General features: G+C 32.8%; 1 protein-coding gene across 1 annotated transcript in view; it reads right to left on the bottom strand.

Moving 5' to 3' along the window:
* The window catches only part of LOC140450324 (uncharacterized), a 205740-nt gene that overhangs the window by 87478 nt on the left and 90758 nt on the right, over nucleotides 1–27504 (bottom strand). Inside the window, exon 2 of the mRNA XM_072543901.1 lies at nucleotides 4217–4492. Coding sequence (XP_072400002.1) covers nucleotides 4217–4492 — 276 coding nt within the window. The remainder of the gene's footprint in view (nucleotides 1–4216; nucleotides 4493–27504) is intronic.

Raw genomic sequence — 27504 nt, 5'->3', positions numbered from 1 at the left:
GGTAGATAAAATGCCTAGAATTTTTTTCACATTTTCTAAAAGCTCTTGGTATGGAACTAGTAAATGATTATCTGCAACGTCGATGTTTAAATAAACGTATTCCTAGATCAATTAGGTCAATAATCAAAGAAATTTGCCGTATTGAAGAAGAAATTGTTCCAGCCCCAAATCCACAACCTAATCGTCGAGGTCGTTGTTTTTACTTTAGTTGAAAAAAAAAAAATAAGCCAACCAGATATACCTGTCAAAAATGCTAAAAACTTGTATGCTTAGAACACGTAAAATGCATTTGCTCCGACTGCTTACAGGATGATATTTCCGAAGACAGCGGCTAAGATTGACTTATTTCCGTTCATTCATGTGTCTACTTTGCGCATCTCAAACATTTGTGTTTTATTTAGTCTTTGTTTAATTTCTTAGAAATAGTTGTTTTGTATTTGTTTAATTTGGATTTTTGTGTTTTATAGTACTCAAAATGTAAAAAAGATATATCTGTTAACTTTTATTTTTAAAACACGAGTTTAAATACAAGTTTAGAACTCAATACACAAAAAACAAAATATCTCCCAATAGGCGCAGAACTATCCAACATTCAGATGGACACAACCGAAATTGCATTCTGCACTGAATATACCTACCTAGGAATTGATTTCGACACCACAGGCACAGACAATAGGGAAATTAGAAAACGAATAACCCAGGCCCGTAGAACAATTGGATGCCTTAACGGAGTTCTTTGGAGCTCAGAAATTGGTAAAAGACGAAAATACAATATATATGAATCTCTCATAAAAACCAGCTTAACCTATAGTACAGAGACATGGAGACTAACAGAAAGCAATAAAAGAAAACTCGAAGCAACAGAAATGGATGTATTTAGACGATCACTTCGAACATCTAGGGCAGACAGAATTAGAAACGATGAAATAAGAAATCGCAGGGGGTGTAGATGGATCACTGGCAACAGACATAGAAAGGGAACAACTTATATGGTATGGCCATGTTCAAAGAATGCCAGAAAGAAGATTACCAAAAATCGCTATGAAATGGATACCACCAAATCGTAAGAACAATGGAATGATAGAAATTCGTGGAAATTAGGCATTGGACAACGACGCAAGACGTTTTGAAACCGATATATATATATATATATATATATATATATATATATATATATATATATATATATATATATATATATATATATATATATATATATGTAATAAATTTGTGTGCAAATGTTTTTTTTGTCTATTTTTTGAGGTCGTAGGCATGTATATAATGCCAGACCTGATCATTCACCATGGTCGCTTAATTTTGCCATAATCTAGTCCTATAGGTCGTCTGGCATGTGAGACATGCCACGCTAAATTTTTAGATTCAGTCGTAGGCATCTCCAGCATCACAAAAGTTTTTCTGTGTTCAATTACTGGAATATCGATATATCGATAAAAATAGTAATCGATTCTTGTTCTTTATGCTAAAATCGCGCCATTTAGAAGTAAAACGGTTGTTTACTTTTATTCAGTACGTTGTTATTTGTGGTTGAATACAGTGCTGTACTACACGTTGTTGCTGAAGTCGTTCTGTTTACGTTTTTTAATATTTCTGTTATTTTGAATTTGAAAATATGTCTAGAGGAGGATTTTTAAGTAATGACTAACTAGAGTACTATTTACATAACAGTGATGAGGATAATAATGTTGAAATCGATAACCGGGGTTGGGAAAGTACTTCAGAATCCGACATATCGGAAATTGAAGACAATTTAATGTTCGAAAATGAGGAACCGGAGGAGAGTGATGAAAGTACTGAAGAAGATGAAGAAATATGGCAAACATGGGAATCAGTCAATACAAAATTCAAAGAATTTTCTTTTTCGCAGGACATTGGATTTCATTGTCCGCGAAACTTTGAAGGCACTAAAGAGTTGGATTTTTTTCAATTGTTTTTTACAGATGATCTGTTAACGGCCATTGTAACTGATACAAACAGGTATATTTTAGAATTTTTAATTGTTATTCGAGATACTGATTACTTTTATTATTTTAGATATGCTACTGAAAAAAAAATGATGAATACGCCGTTTACAAAAAGATCAATTTGGAGTACTTGGAAGCCTGTAACGTTAGAAGAATTTAAATGTTTTCTTGGTGTCATAATTAATATGGCATTAAACCCTAAGCCTGAACTGTCGGATTATTTTTCCAGTGCGTGGATAGATTACCAACCATTTTTCAAAGATGTAATATCAAAAAGACGATTTTTCCAAATTTTTTGGAATTTACATGTTTCCCCTCCCGAAGAAAATGATCCCGCAAATGGTACAAGATCTCGAAGTTCTAAAGTGAAATTGGTTCTCAAATATCTAGATTCGAAATTTAGAAAGTTGTATACACCAAACAAATATGTATCACTGGATGAAAGTACCGTGGGATTCAAAGGAAGAGTGTCATTTAAAGTGTACAACAAAGATAAACCAACAAAGTGGAGAATAAAGGTTTTTGCTCTAGCTGATTCGAGTAATGGATATGTTTGTGGCATAGAACCCTACTTTGGCACTCAAACAACACAATCATTAATACGTCCTGATCTTCCTATAATAGCACGTATTGTGGTACATTTAATGACCAAGCTGATAGACGCAGGAAATGGCACCGCAGGATATCATGTATTTACAGACAGATATTACACAAGCCCACTATTAGCTAAGGAGCTATATAAAATGAGAGTTCACCTGACAGGAACTGAGATGACTAATAGAATAGGACTGCCAATGGAAATAAAACCTGCTTTCACCAAAACATTGAAACCAGGAGACGTAGTTAGTCGACGTACTCATAAATTATCCGCAGTAGCCTGGAAAGATAAACGAGTGGTTGTAATGCTGCTACGTTATATGATAATTCAACTGAGGAGGTTAAGAAACGCAGAAAACTTAATGATGGGGGGTGGGTCGAGGTAACAGGAAGTAAACCAAAAGTTGTCAGTGAATACAATAAATATATGGGTGGTGTCGACGTAGCAGATCATTATGCTACTTCTTATGCTTTTATGAGAAAATCAAGCAAATGGTGGCGAAAATTATTCTTCTGGATGCTAGAAGTAACACTTAATAATGCCTTTCTTCTATACAAGATGCATAATAACGTACCTCGAACTTATCGTTCAAAAAATTTTAGAAAAGCGTTGGTTGCACAATTGACAGCCACTTTCAAAAATCCTGCTCGACAACGATTTGGGAAAACCCCGGAAGATGCAATCCGCTTAAATGGTTTATTTCATGCAATATATTCAAGGACAAGTAATTCGGATTGCAAAGTTTGCAGTGACAGAACCAAACCCGGAGGACGTAGAACAACAACATACTACTGTAAATCGTGTCCAAGTGGTCCTGGCCTGCATCCCGGAACTTGCTTTGAAAAATTTCACACTATACAAAATTTTAAATAATGATGAGTTTTTTTAGGTCAACATAGCGATAAATATATAATGTTAAAAACATTTAGCGAGAATACATTTTTGTTTTAAAATTAATTTCTGTTTTCAAAGATTTTAAAAAATCAACATTATTTTGTTAAAAAACTGACTACTTTTTGAATAAAAATTTAATAACAAAATAGAAGAAATATTTATTTCAGACTGTCATTATTGAATTTCCTTTAGTTTCAAGAGTACTATGTGAAAATTTCAATTACTCATAATCAATAGATATAGAAATATGAATTTTCAAAGAGATCATTTCTTTCATATTGAAAGGCGCTAAAAATCATGACGACTGTGGCGCACTCGGAGCCGGAAACACGTGACAACTGCAACGTCGTTGCATGATATACATGCCTACGACCGTTGGGACAGTCAGCCACAATATTTAGTCGACCACAAAGGGCTAATTATATATTTAAAGAATCCACAAGTTCTCAGATCGTTTTTTCGAAAATATTTGTTTTTTGGTCCTTTTCTAGATTTGCGGACTGCTAGTCCGACGTTACAATTTGTGTACCATCATGATTAGTTATCCCTGAAAGGTTAAGCAAAACCGGTTCTCCTTTATAATCAATATGGCGGCTAACGCAATGGAGAAATTCATTCGCGACTCTAAAGGTACACTATTTTTGCTCCCCTCCCCCCTATATAATACAATTTGGTGGGCAGCTCGTCATGCAGGGTCAAATGCTATCCCGACTGGACTAAATTGTAAAATTTAAATATTTACCTTTAATTTTCTTCTTACATAAATTTGTCTTCCCAATCCATCGCTTCTTGCTACAAAACAAATGGTTAGAAACACCATCTTTGAATCCGTATCCATCTGTACATCTATACTCAGCTACCAAATATTCTGTTTGTTTGTGCCGCCCGTTGTGAAGTTTTTCAGTCTTTAATTTCACGAGTTCTGCATTTTTGATATGGGGAGGCGAGATGCCTTTGCAGGAAGAGTCCAGGATTTTGTGCAGATGTTTTGGAGTTATTTTTGAAGAGGAGGATGTGTCTAAAAGAAAAAAATTATTATTGAACATTTATTTTACATTTATGTTTTAAATATTATATATCTAATCTTATATACTAAAAGGCTAAGCCCTTTTCTTGTGCGCAATACTCCTCCTAAACGGTGATAGATAGGAGAATAATTTTTTCGAATAATTAAACAGATTGTTGAGTAGATTCCCCCTAAGGTTTAAAGTTTAAAAAATTCGAACCGGTTTAAAAATGGCGGCCATAAAATGAATTTTTCCTATAGTAAAGTATAGGAATTCAATATTATACACAATGCAACAACGCGTCAATTCTCGAATGCTGGAATGCACCAACAAGTGTTTCCACTTAAGAAATAACGATAATGACCACTCAAAATTCGGGATCCTCCTGTCTCCGATTTTAATTTATGGGGTCTGTTTTACACTATCTGATGAGTTGGTATTTTTTATTTTTATGTTTAGTTAGAAAGTATTCTGTTTCCAACAAGTGCAGCGTGTGTGAGGTGTTGTGATTGATATTTAAAAAGACTACGTTTTGAGTTTAATACTTGAAGAATTAAATAATGAGGTAAGCATTACTTTGTTTTTAATTTATTAGTTAGAAATATATTATTAATTTTGTTGGGAATAAGCCACAATTTTACTTTAAATTAGGTTTATTTTAAATAAATAAATAAATAATAAACTTATTATAAAGTAAAATTGTGGCGTATTCTCAAAAAAGTGGAACAGTAGGCGGTAGTGTAGACTAGCGCGGAGCATTACACTGTTTTCTGTATTTTTTAAATTTAAATAATATTTAAATATAAATTTAGTTAGTTAGTTAGTTAGAGTTCTCAAACCGACTTCTTTTTCTTAAACGTGGCATTTTACAATCTAAAATAAGCAAAAAAAAAGATACTTCCGGTTTTACTTCCGTTTTTTATTTAAGAGGGGCGGAGTCTAACAATCATATTGTTTCCGTTTCCTAATGTAAATCTTGCTGAAAATCCTAAAAAACTACTGTATCGATTTTCAATTTAAAAAAATTGGCGTCGATACAGTTTATTTTTAGGATTTTTGGAACATTTACACCAGGCGACGGAAACGATGGATCGTTAGACTCCGCCCCTCTTAAATATCAGCAAAACTTACATCAAAACTCGATGTCGAGTTGGTCCGCTAGTTAATATTAAATGTTAAAGTTCATAAATTATATAGGTACTCTATTCATTGAACCCATATTCCGACTATTTTAATTTAGTGTTAAGGTGATCAAATTTTGACTTCGATTGGAAGTGGTTGGAGTTACTATGCAACCAAGCAAACGTGCTCATAGTTAATATTAATTGTAACTTACGAGTAAAAAAAATATTTGGTTGTTGTTTATCAATCAAATATAACTGTATCACTAAATCAATAAAGCACAGATTGAAAGTTTTTAATCAAAACAGAACAGAACAGAAAATTGTTCCTGTAAAAACCATTGGTTTGACGATGAATGCAAGACAAGAACAAAATGAATTCTGTAGAGAACAACTGTATTCTACAGTACAAACCTCAACAGAGAGAAATAATTCAAAACATTCTATAAAAAAGTTAACATCAACAGAAAAGAATTCAAGGCAATCACAAGTCAATGCAGAAGTCACACTGGTGACCCATTAACAACAAAGAAATATGTATTGAATAGATAGGTAGAATACGTTAACCAGGCACTTAATATAGAGGAAGAAGAAGAAAACCTGGAAGACAAAGGTGATGAGATAAGCGGAATAGACGAGAGGAAAGAAGAACCACCCACAATTCTTGAAGTTAGAGATGCAGTTAAAAACGTGTCTGAAACAAACCACCCGGAGAGATAATCTTTCAGCTGAACTATATAAAGAAGGTGGCCACGATAGGTGGACAGCAGCTCATAAAAGAAATATGGACACGGAAATCCCTCCCCAGTGATTGAAATATTGGAGTACTTTGCACCATAAACAAAAAAGGAGATTTCTTTGAATTCTCTAACCACAGAGTGAGTCAGAGATATGGACTTTCCCTGAATATTAAGAAAACAATATGTATGATGACCTCTAAAAAGGAACAGCAAATTGAAAGAATCAGTGTGAAGGGTCAACCATAGAAAGAGTAAATAGGTACCAAGAGTAAAGAGTAAACAGTAAATAGGTACCAAGGTAGTTGTGGTACGAACATCAATGAAAATTGGAACCATTCCCTAGAAATAAAATGTGGGATAGAGAAAACATCATTTGCATTTCAAAAAGTGGCTAACCTATTCAAATGCCATGATTTATCAGTAACCATAAATATCAGGTTACTACGATGTTATATCTTTCCTATATTGTTATACGGAATTGAGTCGTGGACTATCACAAGACGTTTAATTAAGAATGCAAAAAGGGAAAGAGTTGTTAATCACAATAAAAATAGCTAAAATTGATTACCTCGGTCACATTATAAAAAACAGCGAAATATATGGGTTGCTGCAGTTAATTCTATAAGAAAAAGTAGAAGGAAAACGAAGACCAGGAAGGCAAAGGATTTCCTGGCTGAAACAAATCGACAACATCCACATCCATCATCCATACATCCAACAATCACAAATCTTTTCAGAGCAGCAGTTTGCAAAATACAGATTGCCATGATGGTAGCCAACATCCGAAACGGATAGGCACTACAAGAAGAAGAAACCACAGAGGAATTACCAGGCTGGTTTTAGAGGTGGTAAATCGACTACCCTTTTTTTGAGTGTTAATGTTTCCGCTCCATAAGTGAGTACAGGTAACACACATTGGTCAAAGATTTTCCTTTTGAGGCATATGATTTGATAGGTCAAATTTAAATACATAGTTTAATTTACCAAATGCTGCCCAGGCTAATCCTAGGCGACGTGGAAGCTCACATGTCTGGTTATCTCTGCCTAACCGAATTTCATGTCCTAGGTACTTATGCGACGTAGTCTGCACAATATTCCTTCCATCAACAGCAATATTTCGATTTAGCACCAGATTAGTCATTATTTGCATCTTGGTCATAACCTTTAGTCCGACCTTCAAGGAAGCGTGATATAATTTTTCAAACATTATTATTGCATCATCCATACCATCGGCTATAAGGACGATGTCATCTGCAAATCTCAAATGACCGAGCTTCTCTCCATTTATGTTGATACCATGCTCGTTCAGATGTGCCTTCTTACAAGTACAGAATTTATTTGTTTCTTGTTCAGATAGTCTTATGCTAACTGTGGCATTTTGGTAGATATACCAAATTACTGTGAAAGACATGATTATGTTAGTGTAGCGATGGTATATTTGCATTCTGTCAATGCTTTTAACATTTTCTGATGGCTTATGGTATCGAATGCTTTCTCGTAGTCAACAAATATCAGTGCCAATGGTTTGTTGTATTCTTCAGACTTTTCTATCAGGTTCTTAATCACTAGTAAAGGGTAATTAGTGCTGTATACCCATCTAAATCCATCTTGTTCTCTAGGCTGATGGAAGTCTAGTTTAGCGTCCAGTCTTTTTTTTTGATAATTTTTGTGAAAAGTTTATATATGTGTAAAAGCAAACTGATACGACGGTAGTTTTTTAAATCTGTTATATCTTCTTGCTTGTGTAATAAAGTAATGACTGCATTGTTCCATTGAGGAGTTTTTCCTTGATAGATGCATTCGGTGAAAAGCTTGGCCAAAGCCTGGATAATTTTATTTCCACCTAGTTTGATCGCTTCGATGACTACTCCATCATCGCCAGGGATTTGTTATTTTTTATTTCTAAAAGTGCCGTTTTGATTTCGTGTGGAGTTATTTCTGGCAATAATTCTGATCCCTGGTTTGTGATTTTGGGCAGGGGCTGATCTTGTCTTTTGTCGGTGCTCTCATACATTTCGCGATAAAAGCATTCGACAACATCAAGCATTAAGCTTTTGTTCGGATTGACCGGTGTATATCTTTATTTAATATCTGTATTGTTGTGTAGTGGGAGCCGTATTTTTCTGTCAGCTGTCTTCTTTTACCTATTAGCTCTTTGGTATTCTGGCTTTGTTTTTCTTTATGGGTCAGAACGGTCGGGCAGCACTCCCTTACCGTTTCTTTTAGAGCCTTCATTATGCCGCTATTTGCTTGATCTACATCTTCTATTTCGTCCTGCAAATCTTGTATATGTCTGGTTAGTGTATAATCATACAGATCGTTGTTTTCTGGGCGAATCCACTTCTTTTTTCTTGTTTTAAGGGTCATCTTTGTTCTTTCCAATTTGACATTTAATAGTATCTTATCTCGGATTAATCTGTGGTCGCTTCCTATTAAAAATTTGTTGAGTACCTCGATGTCTTTGATTATATCTTTATGGCATAGATACTAATCACATATTTATAGACTACAAATCAGCCTACGACTCTGTAAATAGAAGGAAAATGTTTAAAGCAATGAATGAGCTACGAATACCAAATTAGTTGGTAAATTTAACAAAACTAACTCTTAAAAATGTTTAATGTAGAGTACGAATCCAGGGAAAACCTAAAAGAATCAGCTACAAAAATGGGTTTAACCATAAACATCAACAAAGCGAAGGATATGAAAATAATCACGCAACCACAAATCCTACGACCACTTGTTATAGAAAAAGACGTCATCTAAGCAGTGTATGAATTTATATACCTGAGAGCGCTCTTTATCATTGAAAATAATACTACGACAGAGATAAACAGATGCTATTTTGATCTCCATCTCCTTCGTAAATCCTCAATTATATTGAGAAATACAAAAGTAAAACTACAAAACAATAATAGGCCTAGTCCTAATATATGGTTCATAGACCTGAACTTTAACAAAAAGTAATGAAAACATGTTGAGTTATGTTTCGAAAGAAAAGTACTAAGGCGAATCTATGGAGCGGTGAATGACAATGGAGTGTGGAGAAGACGATACAACTTAGAACTTTATAGAATATACCAGGAACCAGATATCGTAAAACATATTAAGATAGGACGTCTGAGGTATGTAATGTGGATGGAACAAAATGACCCAGCTAGAAAAACGTTCCTTGGTAGATCCATTGGCCAGAGAAGAAGAAGAAAATCCAGAACGAGGTTCCTTGATAACATCGATGAAGGCATCTGAAATATGTCGGCGATGTAAGCGATGGATAGGGACGGCTGGAGAGAAATAAAGTTATTATATGATCGCCATCGTTCGGTAATCGGATAGGGTACTGAAAGAAGAAGAAGGAGAGAAATTCTTGAAGAGGCTAGGACCCATGCAGGGTTATAAAGCCAGGGCAATGATTATGATGTGGCTGAAATCAGCGTTTATAACCATCCCTAAAAAACAAGCAGCAAAAAAGTGCTCTGACTATCAAACAGTGAGCTTCATGAGTCATATTTACTTTAAAAGAACTGATTAAAGCAATATATAAAAGAATTTATGAAAAGTTAAAGAAAGAGATTAGAAAGACGCAGTTCGCGTTCTCAAATGGAATGATTACTCGAGAAGGACTATTTGCAATCAAATATTAATTCAGCGATGTCGTGATGTAAACGTTGACCTACACTGTGAGCCTTGCAACGAGTATAGAAGACCTATAACATCAAAAGCTTAAGTATGAATAGTGCTGAGATGGGAATTAATATAAACTTTGATCAAATAAAAGGCAGATATCGAACACAGTTTATTAATTAAATCTTGACTAAGTACTTTCGCTTTCTAGAGCATCTTCAGTGGCATCTGAAATAAGTCAAGAAACGTTTTTTTAACCGAAGAAAAATTAACTTCGATAAAAAACTCGAAGTTGATGGTTGATAAACTTTTTATGTGATTAACGTTTTAGACTTACTTTGTCAATTTTGGCCTATCCAACAAACATGTAATGTTATAAACATAAAATTGTACACTACACTACACTACACAAGGACAAACAGTTAAAAATTTTTTTTTTTAAATAGGCTACATTATGGTTGGCATCAGGAGAGAGAATGGCTTCTGGTCTTAACGGAAATGTTAAGGTGACATGTGACAAATGACAGCTTGGATGGGCAGTCACAATCACGGAGATGTGATCTGCACATTTCAAAATTCTATGAAACTAAGCATTGACCAAAGGTCCAACTGACACTACTACAGGAACTCGACTGATGAAATATTAAATTATATAGAATATTTGTTGCATAATCCAGATCGCACACTCAAACCTGTTTACAATAATTAGGGTGTTATTTTGAGGGCAACTGAAATGGACGTAAAATATGAATGCAAGAAATAGACTAAACAATCTATTAGACAGTGGGTGGTTGACTACAATAAAAGGGTCTACCAAGCACTATCAATACAGTAGAAAAGAAGAAATCTAACTATGAAATTAAACTACTAAAATTAAAAATCAAAATTGAAAGCAAAGAGTATAAATGGGGTATAATCCAAGTAGTTCAGTTAAACCCACAGTCAATGGGAGAACTATAAAATTAATATGTCAAAGCACTACTCAAGACCAACTGACCAACAGTGGGATATGTTGAAATATACAACTGTGGAGATGGTATATCTAAATTACGCAGAGGTATGGAGAGTGTGATCAACGCCAACTATAGATCAACTGAACCTGAGCAAGCTAGTTTTGTAAATTATTGAAGAATAAAATAGTAATGTTAATGTTAATGTTAATCAAAGTATGAAATTAATAAATTCTTAATGGGTATACTCAGAGCAGGAAGTTTAAACAGCCGAGCTGGGTACCCCACGAGGCTGCAATAAAGTTTTTAAAAATAGGTTTAAATTTAGTAAAATTTAAATTAATTTGAGTATTTAGACAGTGAGAATTTCCATTTGTTTCTTTTGTAATCTCCAAATCTTCCAATAAATCCAACTCCAAGTAGTTTTTCTTTCTACTAATGTCATGTAAAGTAGATGAACCAGTATTTATGTTAAAATTGTGTTTACTGGATAATAAGTGTTGACCAAAACTTGAAGAGTTTGGTCCTTTCAAATGTTCTGAAATTCTAGTAGATAACTTTCTAATGGTTCTACCTACATAAGAGGCATCACAATTATCATATTTTAATTTATAAATACCACTTTTGTCAAGTGTGTTCATCCTTTGGTGTTGATTAAAAAGGAACCTAAAGTGTTGTGTAACTTGAAGGAAATTTAGATGTTTTCAATTGTAGAAGTAAAAGTTTAGATATTGAATTGGAAATGTTGCTAATATAAGTAAAGGAGAAATATCTGATGTTATTTGAAGCATTAGGTTGAAGAAAACATTGTGATGAATATGAAATCTTTTCTGCAATTTTGACTTTAGCTCTATTTAGAAGCTTATCGATAATGTTGGGATCATAACCATTATTAAAAGCAATTTGCTTGAGAGTATTAAGTTCTAAATTGAAGTTATCATTAGAAAGTGGAAATTTGAGTAACCTGTGAATGTAACTGTTGAAAGCAGCCATTTTATGTTGGGTTGGATGATTAGATGTTTCATGTATAATATGATCTGTTTGGGTAGGTTTTCTGTAAATATTGTACTCTAGAGAATCTTTATTACGAGATATAGTCATATCCAAGAAGTTCAACTCATTGTCAGATTCTGGTTCCAGTGTAAAAGAGATGTTAGGATAGAGGTTATTAAGATCATCCAGAATCTGTAAAGCATCCTCTTGGGTTCCCTGTATGAGAGCTATACAATCTTGACCAAAAAACCATTTTGCTGTTGTTATTAACAAATTTCTGTTCTAAGCTGTCTAAAAAAATATCAGTTAGAAAAGGTGATAATGGAGATCCCATTACTAAACCTGTTGGTTGTTTATAGATACCTTATATCAATTAATATAAACGCTAAAAACACAAAAAATTTGCTAATTATACAAAGACCACAATATATATACCACTTATTGACAATAAATGGTAACGTGATAGAACAAGTAGGAAAATATCATATCAGTACTTGGGAACTTTGATCAATAAAACCAATGATCATACTGCAGAAATAAACAGGAGAATAGAAATTGCCAGATCAGCATTTATACGAATGAAGCCACTCCTAACGTGCAGAAATCTTGATTTGCAAATCAGACTACGGACCATTCGAATGTATATATTATATATATATATATATATATATATATATATATATATATATATATATATATATATATATATATATGTATATATATATATATATATATGTATATATATATATATATATATATATATATATATATATATATATATATATATATTTCAAATTATTTTTCGACCGTAATGTTTTAAATATTAATTTATAGTATCAGCAGTCGGTCTGTTGGAAATAAAACTCTATTTGTTCTGTCTCAATATTTCGTCACGATTTTGTGACTTCTTCAGGAGAAAACTGTAAATTTATTAGAATAATTAATTATTATATGTAAACAAAATGAATATTTCAATACTTACAACTATAAGAATAAAAATTAAATTTTTTTTAACATATCTAAATAAATGACATTTTTGTTTGATTTTTATTTAGAAGTTATGGTAACCGCAATATTTTATAGAGTGAATACTGTAACATACGAAAAAACTCTTGTGCCTTAGTGGACCACCACTTAAAGACAGGACATAACTTTGACTTTAATAATGTAAAAATCTTGGAACAAGTTGATAATTATAAAAATCGGCTTTTCCTTGAAATGGTACACATTAATAAAACTCCTGAATCTATCAATAATTATAAGACAGACACCAATCATTTAAGTAATATCTACTGCAACATACTAAACAATATATGATATGATAGATCTTAACCTATAAAAACAAACTTAGTAATTCTCTAGTAACTGTACCTATAATTTTATTCCATTCCTAAATATCAGTATTACAATAACTGACTACAAACCATCAATTACATTTTATAGATCAATTTACCATGTTCCTGATTCTTTCTCAATTCTCTACTATTAATTTCATCTTTCCACTTTATAATATGGATAATACAGTCATAATAATTGTTTATTTTAAGTTATTCACTGAAAATTGTACAATGGGAATTCACTCGATAAAATATTGCGGTTACCATAACTCCTAAATAAAAATCAAACAAAAATGTCATTTATTTAGATATGTTAAAAAAAATTTAAATTTTTATTCTTATAGTTGTAAGTATTGAAATGTTCATTTTGTTTACATATAATAATTAATTATTCTAATAAATTTACAGTTTTCTCCTGAAGAAGTCACAAAACCGTGACGAAATATTGAGACAAACCAAATAGAGTTTTATTTCCAACAGACCGATTGCTGATACTATAAAATATATATATATATATATATATATATATATATATATATATATAAATTAATATATATATATATATATATATATATATATATATATATATATATATATATATATAATCGACAATCGAAAATATATCGACATTAAAAAAATGTAATTTAAAAAGCATCGAGGCTTTCGAACTCTAGTTATACCGCAGACTATTAAAAATATTATGGACTAATAGAATTACAAATAAAGAAGCACTGGAGAAGGTTGGTAAAGAAACAGAACAGAACTGAAATTGCAAGGCTACGTGAGGAGAGGACCAAAATATAAAATTTTGGGACTCGCAATACAGGGAATGATTTAAGGAAGAAGATCTGTTAGCCGAAGGCAGAATTCTTGGTTGAAGAATCTACGTGATTGGTATCAATACAGATCCATTGATTGTTCAAAAAGAAGGGTAAGAAGAAAACTTAAATAGTTCCAATTCTTGTTTCCGAAAATAGTGGAGGGCACAGTCGTACAAAAAGAATATGTTTTTTGCATGGAATGTTCATTTTTACTAATATAAATTGCGGCATACTTTGAATTCTCGTAATCATTCTATCCTTATTGTACAATGTAGTAGATTAATTTGAGTGGGAATTGTATACGTTGACGAATAAGGTACATTTCGTCATTTCGTATATTCGAAGTCGTTTATTCTGAAATTTAAATATATCAATAAAGAAGAAAATACTTTCCTTGAACCAAAAATTAACATGTTTTCTATTGTGGTACGATTAAGTCATCGTGGGAGGTTAGGGAAGGAATTTGATATTTCCATAAAAATTATATTTATTTCCTATTCTTTTAAAAACACCATTTATAGTTGGTAATAAATTTCGGAAACGCATTGTAGACGTGGGCTATGTCTATTTATAATGTGTTTCAAATGTATTTCCTTTGTAGTTTTGAATGTAGAACCCACGGTTTTAAATGAAAGTGACATTTCTGGTATTTTTACGTTATAGTTTTTACAGAGCGACTTAAAATCGGATTTTTTAGGTCATCTGTAATTTTTATATACTTTTATATTTTTATATTATAATATAATATATTTAGCAGACCAATTTGATAAAATATCTTACTAAAATTTATATACTGCTACATACTTAAAAACGCTGTTAGACGTTTTGAATTTTTATAGATGCAGTGTTGAATTTATTTATTTTTTATTCTTACTTCGCTTTTAAATTCGTCTCGTTTCGAGTTCGTAAAAACATCAACAAAAATTGATTACTTTAATTTTGCTGATCATTCATGTGACTCTCAGGTCAGTCATTTATGCATCAAATGCAAAAAGTAAAAGTTTATTGCACACAACATGAAATTGACAGTGAAATAAACATTTTTGAATTAGTTACTTACAAAATTTTTCCTTAATTCCATATCCATCCATTATTATGGGACACTTTCGATCGTTTTTCTCACCAAAAACCCAAATACATTTCTGAAAACAAAATCCAAACCCAGAAACGCAAACTCGACCAACTTATCTGTCAGCAAAATCCACAGCTCATTTCGAATCAGCAACCTTCTACTGGTGTACGCAATTTCTCACACATTCACATATTCGATTTAGCTACCAAAGTTCTGTCAAAAGGCTTAAATTTTTTCATCACTTCTTTTTCCATTCCAACTGAGAAAATTATTTGTCAAACTGAAGAAGCTATTTCTAATCTTCCTCCCAACCAAGCCGAAGCTGCCAAACAAGATATCGCCAGAATTCTCCGTACTTCCAAATCCCCACCGTCAAATATCAGTCTTTCAGAAAGAAGAGCCCTCAAAGAACTTTATAACAACCCCGACATTGTGATCCTTCCTGTCGACAAAGGTAATGCCACCGTTATTCTCAACTCTTTTAATTATTTCGACAAAATGTTCGAACTTTTCAATTCTACAGAATACAAACGGGTCGCAAACGATCCCACCACCTATCTATAAAAACGACCGAATCCATTATAAATAAGTCTAAGTCAAAAATACAGAAGCCCAATGTCCCCCAAAGACCCATCGTCAGTGCATACAACTGCTCCACTCAGAAATTGGCAAAACATCTCGCCATATCGAAAACGCTTTGACCTTTTTTAAAAATGTTTTCCCTTTCATTGATCTTTTGAAACATATTTCTATTTCATCCTCAGATATACTAGTTAGTTTTGACATTGTTTCTTTATTCAATAACATTTCTATTGATGAAACAATTTCCATCTTGGACTTTAAACATTAAGACACGTTATGTTTTATAAAACACTGCATGTCTAATACATACTTTTCATTCCAAAATCAATCATATATATATATATATATATATATATATATATAATTCATGTTTTGTGTTATTTCGACACGTTTTTAAAAACTCGGTCGTAAATTATTTAGTGGCATACAAAGTTAATAAACAGGTACACGAAGCGAGAAGAAAAGAAGTTTTTATCAAGTCACTACTGTATGAAATAAATACTGTCGAAGTCGTTCAAGTTAAGAGTTGAGTGCGTAAAGAAATTTTCATACGATAAAAACAGTAATTATTAAGTGTAATAACAAGAGTGAGTCTTGATTGGTAAGATGGTTCACAGGACACGGAATCATTCATGAATGAGAAACAATAAAAATAATGTTTATTTCTACTATAGGAATTACTATTTGATATGGTTCTGAAAATATTTTTTCTGGCATGTTTTTAACTGAATATTTTATATGTGGGTACAAAACAGAAAGAATTGTATTACAAATTACATTTTTTTGTTTTTGGTTTTTCGATTTCCAATCTGAAAATGAATTTTTAGTGTTTTTTATGTTAAGTAAAAGATTAACGATTAACACCATCTGGGATGTTGAGATGGTGGTTGTTAAAATTTTAAATGATGTAGAAGTGCTCTTTTAATGCTCTAAAGATCTGTCTGTTTGACCGATGTAAGTAGCATCACAATCGAAGCATGATAATTGATAAATCCCGCTACGATTCATAAAATTGAAAGCATAAATCGTCAAATATAAAATTGATTGGTTTTTGGACTAAACCAAATTTTAAGTAAACCCAACTAAAATAATATTATATTATTACCTATATTTAATTTAAATGAAAATAAAAATTCAATAATCTAGTATGAGCCATAAACCTACAGTGAGCGCTTTTTAATTTTTGATTAATGTTTAAAAATAAAGTATCAATCATCACTTTCTTGTCACCTTGACAGCTATTAATTTTACTTCCTTATTTGGCTGGTATCTTTTTGTTGTACCCATATTCCCTTTTAGTTAAATCATACCAAATCGACATTACGTCGTTTTATTTTTAATTTTTATAGCATTTAAAATGTAAATCAAAAATTTTTCCAAATGCTTCAACTAAGTAAATAAAAAGCAGGTATTTTTATATTAACAGTCAAACATAAAATCCTTTTGCTTATTAAATTAAAGAGCGTTTAATTACTTTCGGGTTTCACCGATGATGGAATGATCAGATCGAAAACGTTTTGAAACTTTTTATCCTTCTGGCTATTTTCATAATTTTATTAATTTTATAAGTTATACCAACTATATCAGAAGTGTTTACTTCATTGTAAGAATTTTAAATCTGTGTGACTGAGTATGTAGCTTAATTATTAATAAAACAAACGACATTATGTACAAGTATTTCTGTAGTCTAGTAAAAACGTCTATGATAGTCAATTTCGTGAAAAAATGAAAATTTCTTGTAACAATGTTTGTGCGATACTTTTATACGTTGATGGTCTTCGTCTGGGTTGTCGTGATAAATCACTAGACCCATCAACAAATGATTTGGATAATTCAAGCGTTGACCCACTAGCTTTAGTAACGAATTCCGTGTAAACGCCACCGCTGTTCCGGAAAAAATTGATGTTGTACATAATTGAATTAGATCCACATATTACCTATCCTATGTTACCTAATAGTCAAACAAATTACATGACGCCACTACATCCTTACGAAAGAAAAAAGATAGAGGAGGAGGTTACCTATCATGGCAAAGATGTGCAATTGGACAGCTCCGATTTAATATGGAACATCGTGACTTATGATGAAACATTGATATATTGGTATATATATAACGAGTTTATTACAGCTGCCGCCGTTTCTCGTAACCTAGCTTCCAACGCTTGCGATCGTTCCAGTCATCTACTTGTAGACCCCTATCTTCCATTGCACCTTTTACTTCTTGTCTCCACGATCTTCTTGGTCTTCCCTTTTTCCTGCGGTTGGTGGGGATCCACTGTAACATTCTCTTTGGCCATCGTTGATCATTCATCCTTTCTACATGGCCATACCATTTCAGCCTTTTGCATTCTATAGTTTCCAGGACGTTAATGTCTATGCCCATACGCTCTCTGATTTCAATATTCCTTACTCTATCTCTTCTAGTGAGTTGGCAACATCTTCTCCAATAATTCATTTCCATTGCTTTTATTTTGGATGCGTCATTTTTATTTATTACCCAAAGCTCTGAACCATATGTAGCAATGCTTTCTATGATACTTTTGTATATCCTAATTTTTGTGTTTCGGGTGATGTGGTTGTTCCAAAGTATACTATTCAGTTGACGTATTGCTGAATTTCCTTGACCAATTCTAGTAGCTATTTCTTTTGTATTCCGACCATTGTTTGTAATGTTTACACCGAGATATTTATAGCTATCATTATTTTGAATTTGTTTGCTTCCTAGTTCTAAGTGCTTTCCTTCACCTCCCACTTCTGCAAGTATTACTTGGTCATCAGCAAAATGCAAGCTGTACAGTGTATGGTCTCCAATTTTAACACCCATTGGTTCACATTTTCTTTTCCAAATATCCAAAACCCCCTCCAAATAAATCTTAAAGAGTGTAGGTGCAATGCAGCAGCCTTGGCGAAGTCCTTTGGTCACTTTTATCTTTTTTGTCACTTTTTGTCCAATCTTTATTACACTCGTCATATCATCGTACAACTCCCTTACAGTATTAATGTAAATCGGTGGAATATTCTTGTCTTCTAGCACCTGCCATAGCTTGGCTAATGGGACACTGTCATACGCTTTTTGATATATTGGTATGAGCTCAAAATGAAAGTCCAATTAACGGTATAATTGTTTCAACATTAACCAATGCCAACAAAAGTAGTCCGTGGTGACATTGTTGACAAGGAAATGGTCGCGAGTTTTTTTAAAAACAGGGACATATTACCAATATTTCGTTCAATAATGGTAGAACCGTAATGTTAATAGTATACAACTATTCACTTGCCAGAAGTGATTGAAAAACTTCGCAAAAACAACGGGAGCAATGCCAGGACTCACATAACTCCGGGTATTTGCGGGCGAAAAACATTGGTTTGTTGGGCCATTATGTATGCAGTCCTGACTTGGCACCATGTGATTTCTTTGCGTTTCCTAGAATCAAAAAGAAGTTCGCGGTAAACGTTTTAAGACGTAGATGAGACGGTCGAAGCATACAAAAATATTTAATTTTTGAGATACCTATTTCGAACTGGCGATCATGCTTCGACAATTGGTTTGTTCGGATGTAAAAGACTTAAGAAAATGCAATGGTAATATGAATTTTACCAAAGACCATAAATAAAAATTTTCAAAGTTTGAGCATCAAAAGGATATTGTTAAATAAAAATAGAACAATTTAAAGTCAACTTTCTTGCACGTCAACTCAAATTAGTATTCTCTTAGTTTTTGTCGTTTCTCAAAAATGATGAGTTTTATTTAAAATCTAACTTAAAGATTTAAAAAGTAAATATCCGATTTTAGTTTTAGTTTTGCAAAACACTAACTTCTCTACCGATATTTACTGAAATGTGGGAATTGTTCAATGACTCAACGCTCACACATCAGTCATAATATGTTTAACAAGAATATTATGCACCTACAACGATGTTGCAATATTTATAATTATCTTTTACATTATACATATTGTTGCTATAATCATTACAATCATCTAATAAGATTTATATTCATTCGAGTCTAATGAATATAAATCTCATTTAAAAGATTTAAAATTCCATAAAAAATTACAGTAGGACACCTTTAAAATACCGTAAAACTTTTATCGATTTTGGCATCGATATAGCCTTCTTATTGTTTTTCCAATATTGTGTATCCAGTATTGGTTTCACCTATATTGCTTTAGTATGTTTTTTAAGATTCTCGCTATAACACATGTTTCACAAAGGCTCCAATTTTTACTGAAATTCAAAAGGATCATAAAATATTTAAAGAAGGTAAACAATTTGTATAGTACAAGACAAACAGAACATTCCAGATTGGAAATTAAGAGGAGTTATAATTCACAGTTTATACATGTTACCTGTAGGAATGTAGGAATAAATAGAATGTAGTATAAAAATATAAGGAAATACTATTTGAATCGGTTTTTTTTTAAAGGGCGTAAGTGACAAAATCCAAACTTTTGGGAAACTAAAAAAAAAACTACTTTTAGACTGAAATAAATTTTTTTATTGAAATTTTAACTGTATTTTCTCAAATATATAATTTACACGATTCGATTACACTTTTAAAACAATCAATAGTCATTTTTGTTTATTAGTTAATAATTAAAAAACTTTTACGCCCTTTTAAAAAAAAATTGAAATTTTAATGTTAATAAGTAACAAAAAAAAAAAGTTTAAAAGATATGGTTTTATTGTTTTATACAAATTGTCACTTTATAAAAGATAATTACAACAATGAAAAATACTAAAATTTTTTTTTAAACTTCTCAACAAATTTTTCTCTTCAGGAGCATGTCCTTAAAACTTATCCTTCATTGTCTTCCTCTTCACTGAAATCACTTTCATTAAAGGCTTCCCTGGTTGTTGGCCAGTTAAATAAAGCTTCATAGTATTCAAAGTATTCATGTGGAATAAATTCTCTCAGTTTCTTGAGGTCTTGGATCTTGACCTTCTTTATTGGGATCTTATCAGTCTGGTATGCTAGTTGGTTGGTGAGAGTTAAACAGTTTGAGTGTTTTGCCATAAAAAAAGTGTGGCTGACTAAGCCTTGTATTGTGTTGTGAGCTTTAATATAGCCTTTTTTCTCTTTGTCATAAACAAAATGGAACAAACTACTTATGCTGAAATGTACTTTTCTCTCTTTTGGGATATGCTTTCCTTTAGTTTCAGAGGAAATACACGATTTTTGTAGTACTCTGAGTGCCAACTTTTAAAATCTAGTATATCTGATGGGTTGACTTCCATTACAGTAAATTTATTAGTTGTTGAACTTTGGATTATAAGCTCAGTAACTTGTTGTAATGTAAAAATGCGGTCATGCTGACGCAAAACTTTGGCAATCGTGCCAAAGTTCCTGTCACAGGGAAGAAAGCTGTGGCTCCTTATAGGGAAAAAATGTTCAACTTGAATCTGCCACTATATGTCAAATACAGGCAAAATCTAGAAAGGGCCTGATTTGCCCTCCACAATTATTGTTTGCAAATAAACGAAGCGTGGGAATGTTTGTTAAGAAGCTGTTGGCCCAAGCCTTCGTGATACAGGTAAATGTTACTTTTACCAGTCATCAAATTGTAGATACAAAAGGCATGAACAGAAACCTGGCTTAAGTAATACAGTTGCTGTACTGGTGTTTTAGGAAGGCTAATAGTTTTCATGTCATCAAATGCTATTGATAACACGTTTTCTTCCTATTTTCCTTCTTCAAATTGCTCGTACTTAAGAGCCTTGTAAAACTTTTGGCTCCGTTTCTTATGAACAAGTAACTCGGCTACTGCGACTCGGCTTTTGCAACCTCATTAAGATGGGGTGATTTAATTTTCAAATTTAGTTCCTCGCATTTACAACAGGTGTCTACCTGAGGACGCCCAAAACGATAGTTGAAATTGTGTTTAAAGTGTCTCTAATATACTGTTTGGCTTACTTTAACATCAGAGTACTGATCACAGAACAAAGTCCACATTTTTTAAGTTCAAATCTGCACTTAGGTAGTACATCTTTTTACTCGAGTAGTGTGACTCCTTAGGTGGAAAGGACCTTATGTGGTTACTCAAAATATCATGGACGTTTTGAGGAAGGGACCTACTTATACTTTTTCCTCTTTTATTTTCTGGCGTATGTCCTACTATTTTCAACGCTTTTACTCTACGAACCCTTTTTTCACTGACTTTGGGAACTGACATTAGTGCTTTTAAACATACTTGTGTTCTTTCTATACCTGATATAACATAATAGGTGAAAGTATGTGAAACTCTTGGTCTGTTATTACCTTTTTGATTAGGGTGTCTTCGTTTAATGTTGTTTTCATCTATGAGGCTTTGTAGGTAAATGTATGGTTCATTCTTGCTATTTATATTGTAAAACTTAGTAAATATGTCTACACAGTTGTCTTCTCCAAGTTTCTCTAGACATCGGCTCTGGCAATTGAAATAAAAGCATTTGAATTAGCTAAATAATATGTGACAATAAAAAAGCAGCACGTCCCAAAAGCTAAACTAGGTTAAGTTAAGTGGGCTAAAAAAGTTAGATTACACAGAACACGTTTTTTATTGCAAAAACAAAAAGAAGAAGCTATGTCTCATCATCATCATCAGTAGCTCGACAACCCTTTCTGGGTCCTGGCTTGTTCTAGGATTTTCCGCCATTCTGTTCTGTTCCTTGCTTTGTTTTTCCAGTTGGTAATCTTAAGTGTTTTCAGATCTTGTTCCACTTGTTCCATGTATTTAAGTTTGGGTCTTCCCTTTGACCTTCTTCCTACTGGTGTTTGCCTCATAATATGTTTTGGTGTTTCAGTCTCCAACATTCGTTCAACATGGCCCATCCAGCGCAGACGTCCGATCTTTATGGATGTTATGATCTCGGGTTCATTGTATGCTGTGTATAGTTCAAAGTTATATCTTCTGCGCCATATGTCATTTTCCTTTACCCCCTTATATATGTGTCTAAGGATTTTTCGTTCAAATGTGCCTAATAGGTTTTCATCGCTTTTCCAGTGTCCATGTGTCTGATCCATATACAAGGACCGGTTTTATCAGGGTCTTGTATATTTTGCATTTGGTTTTTCTTGTGATGTTGTTAGATCTTAGATGTTTAATTAGTCCATTATATGTTTTATTAGCGATATGTATTCTTCTCTTAACTTCTTCACTGACATTGTTATCTGCGGTAACTAGTGAACCTATTTATGTAAAATTTTTCACGCTTTCGATGATATAGTCTCCTATTGTCAGATTCTGTAGGTTTCTTTGGCCTGTCGATTTACTGGCCTTCATGTATTTGGTTTTTATTTCATTAATGTTTAGGCCACTGTTTTGTGCCGCTCTTTCTATCGCATTAAATGCTTCTATCATCTCTCTTTCGCTTCTAGCTATGATATCAACATCATTTGCAAATGCCAATATTTGTACACTTTTTGTTATTATTGTTCCTCTGGTGTTGACTTTTGACTCCCTAATTATTTTCTCTAATGTGATGTTGAATAGAATACAGGATAGGGCATCTCCCTGTCGTAGGCCCGTTCTCACATGAATTGTATCTGTTAGTTCGTTTTGAATTCGAATTTTGCTTTGTACTTTAAGTGTTTATTTTATAATATCAATGAGTTGAGTTGGAATATTAAACTCTCTCAGTGCATGGATCAGAAATTCTCGATGGATGCTATCATAGGCACTCTCAAAGTCAATGAAAAGATGATGTGTGTCTATATTAAATTCACTAGTCTTTTCCAAGATTTGTCTCAAGACGAATATCTGATCTATTGTGGACTTCTGCCTGCGGAAACCACATTGATATCCTCCAACTATTTGTTCCGCATATTTGACAGTATTTTATATGCCACAGTCAGTAGCGTTATTGCCCGGTAGTTTTTACATTGAAGCTGATCTCCCTTTTTATGTAGTGGAATAATTACTCCGGTATTCCAGTCTTGTGGCAGTTGTTCCAGTATTCCATATGTTCACTATTAGTTCGTGTATCGCATTCCATAGGGAGTCTCCACCTTCCTTTATTAATTCTGCACTTCTTCTTCTTCTTCTTCATCTAGGCATTCACATCCACATCTGAACATAAGCCTCTTCAAGTCTTCCTTTCCATTGTTTTTTATTGTACGCTACTTGTAGCCAATTTTTCCCGGCAGTCCTTTTCAGATCATCTGTCCATCTCATAGGAGGTCTGCCTCTGGGTCTTTTGTGTTGGTATGGTCTCCAGGTTAAAATTGATCTGTGCCATTTGTTTAGACCGCTCCTAGCTACATGTCCAGCGTATTCCCATTTCAACTTTAATGATTTTTGCACCACATCGGTGACTTTGGTTTTCTGTCTTATCCATGTGTTTGTTTTCTTGTCCTTAAGTGATATACCTAGCATTGCTCTTTCCATCGCGTGTTGAGTGACTCTAAGTATATTCATATTCTTTTTTGTGATTGTCCATGTTTGTGCCGCTTAAGTTAATATCGGAATAATGCATGCATCAAAAACTTTAAATCTAAGATGTAATTGAATTTGTTGATTTCTGAGTATATAGTTCAGTTTACCGAATGCTGCCCAAGCTAACTTTCTTCTTCTTTTTATTTCTTCAGTTTGAATTTCCCTATTTAGTATTATTTTTTGTCCTAAGTATATATATTCTTCAACTTTTTCTATAACTTTATCGTTTATTATTGTCACGGTGTCTTCGGAGTGCATGACTTTTGTTTTGTTTAAATTCATTTTCAGTCCTATTTTAGAAGATTCGGTATGTAGTTCTAAAAGCATGGTTTGCATTTCTTGTAGGTCAGTAGCTATCAGGATTATGTCATCTGCAAATCGTAGATTACTGAGGTAGCGGCCATTGATGTTTATTCCCTTATATTTCCAATTTAGGTTTTTAAAAACGTCCTCCTAAGGTGAACAGTTTGGGTGATAAAGTATCTCCCTGTTTGACTCCCCTGTTTAATGGTACAGGGTTCGTGTGTTCATTTTCATTTAGGTAGTATGTAGCTGTAGCTTGGTTCATAGTTTCTTTTATTAAGTTAATATATCTGCTGTCTATTCTACAATTTTGCATTGCGTTTATTACGGCCGTGTGTTCTATGGTATCGAAAGCTTTTTCGTAGTCTACAAATGCTAGGAAAACTGGAAACTTGTATTCGTTACATTTTGCTATTAATATTTTTGTGGTTAACAGGTGATCGGAAGTTGAATAGCCTTTTCTAAAACCTGCCTGTTCATATGGTTGGTATTCGTCTAATTTCCTTGTTAGTCGAGTAGTTATGACTTTGGTGAGTATTTTAAACAGGTGTGACAGTAGGCTGATGGGTCTGTAGTTTTCCAAATTTCGACTATCACCTTTCTTGTGTAATAAGATTACTTTAGTTTTAATTCTGCACTAATATTGTCTAATCCAGGTGACTTGTTGTTTTTCAGTCTGGTTACTGCTTCTTGCATTTCAGCCACTGAAGGGAGGGTTGTTTCTCTGGTATCCGTTTGATCCAGTATAATTCCATCATATAGTTGATCTTCGTTTTTTCAAACTTTTCTTTGAAGAATTCTGTCCTGACAGAAGCTATGTCTGTCAATGTAAATTTTTCTTTCTAAACGAAACTTAAGTTTTAGCTTTAACAAAGACAAAACTTACCTGCATGAAAACTGAGGATGTTTAGGAACGATTTCCTTTCCACTGTAGTTAACGTAAGCTTGACCTGTTTATCTGGCTTGCTTAATTTTAAAACCTTTGTAAGTTGTGGGGTTAGGTCCTTTCCTCTTTTGAGGACTAGGAATCGTGCCGTCTTCCATTGTGAAATTTAATAAATATCACATAAATATAGCATAAATATAGAAGTAGAGATATACGACATAGATGCAAGGTCGAGAACATCAAAAACTGGGTAAGAAATAGAAGAGTAGAATGGAACGATCATATAAGCCGAATGACAACAAATAGAGTAGTAAAGATGGCAAGAGACGGTTCCCCAATAGGAAGACGATCAGTAGGAAGACCACGCAAACGATGGAATGACAACTTACTGGAGGCACATTGAAAAACAGACAGAGTCATGTCTATGTAAAAAGAAGAAGAAGAAGATAAATATAGTAATAAACTGTAACTAACAACTGCAAACTAGAAAACAAACAAACTAAAATACCTAATAAGACTAAATACAAACAAAAAATTTCAAAATATCTTTACAAATGATACGTTTGTATATGATACATTTTGCGTAACACAAACAGCTGATGACTTGAAAAAGAAGAGAGCGCGTTCACACGAATTTTTTTAAAAGGGCGTTGGTGCTGTCACTTACGCCCTTTTAAATGAACTCAAAATATTCGTCCTGGTTTTTATCATAGATAGAATGTTGTTACTGACGCCTTTTTAAAAGAAATTGATGCAACTATCGTCCAAAAACCGAAATCACACAAAAAGTCGATATGTCAAAAAATGTTACGTACGCCCTTTCAAAAAAAACCGATTCATTTCTGGAACGGACTACGGAGACATGTTGAAGAATGTGTGAAGAGATGCGACGACTGTTGAAGACAAAAGTACTCGATCGTGACTAAAGAACCCATGTATCACATCTACAGCCACCAGTGGAGGAGATCGGAGAGAGAGAGGATACAATTATAAATCCTCATGCCAAATCATTTGTCGTTTGCTTGGCATGCAACGTTTATAAAACACAGATTTAGGTTGAATCTTGATTTCGATTTCCAGTTTATATTCTCAGTAATTAATTAATTCTGAAAACTATAATTAACACTGAATAAACAGAATGATCAAGATGATGCAACAGAATGATCAAGATTATGAAGCCCTGAGGTAGATTTTTATTCAGCTTTTAGATCAAAAATCATCTATTTGCTTATATGTAGACTTCGGCAAATATGCAAATAAAAATGTAGAAAATATGCGCATAAATATGCACGTGTTTACCCGAAAATATGCAAATATTTTACAAAATATGCATACAAATAAATAAAAAAATCGTAAAATAGTAACAATTTTATTTAAAAAAAAGTGTACATAACTAAATATTTCCTACTATTCATTAAGATTTACATTTATTTTAAGTAACTACATCATTTTTAAGTATGAATAAACTTATTTAGAATTATGGTAACAATAAATGACCAAGTGGTGTTCAAAATTTTCTAACAAAAACTTGTGGCTTCTGTCTGAGTACATATATTTATATATGGAAAAACTTCGTTCAACATCAACTGATGTAACGGGAGCATTTTTCAAACTAACCAAAACATTTGGTTCTAAATTAATTGTTTCCGAAATATTTCCAGCTAGAACACTGACTACTTCAGAAAGAATATGGTAACCTTAATTTTTTTCCATAGTAGCTTCAAATTTTTTTAAAATATCTTTTCCAATATTACCTCTAACGTTCCGACAACATGACGCAAATTCTTTTATTAATGCTGTACTTTCGAACAATGACAGTTTTGGTGATTCTAACTGAGTAATTGTTTTTTGAACAAAACTAACATTTGATTTTATAAATGAAAGTTCTTGTTGAATCAAGTTACTCTGAAAAGTTTGTTTAGAATCCAAAAGAGATTGGGAACTTTCATCTGTTAACGTATCAATTATGTTTTTTAGTTTAACAAAATGATCTGCATAAAAATTAGCTGCTTCTAACCATGTTCCCCATCGCGTTAAAATAGGTTGTGGTGGAAGAGGAATGTTAGGTAGCATTTCTTTATAAAGTTGAATTCTTATAGGAGATTTAAGAAATACTTTTTTGACACTGGATATCATGGTATTTACAAGAGGAAACTTTTTTCGTATTTCCTCTGCAACTC

Source organism: Diabrotica undecimpunctata, chromosome 9 (genome assembly GCF_040954645.1).
Source record: "Diabrotica undecimpunctata isolate CICGRU chromosome 9, icDiaUnde3, whole genome shotgun sequence".
Lineage (NCBI taxonomy): Eukaryota > Metazoa > Arthropoda > Insecta > Coleoptera > Chrysomelidae > Diabrotica > Diabrotica undecimpunctata.
Note: the sequence above shows the minus strand (reverse complement) of the source record. Positions and strands in the feature narration are given on the sequence as shown.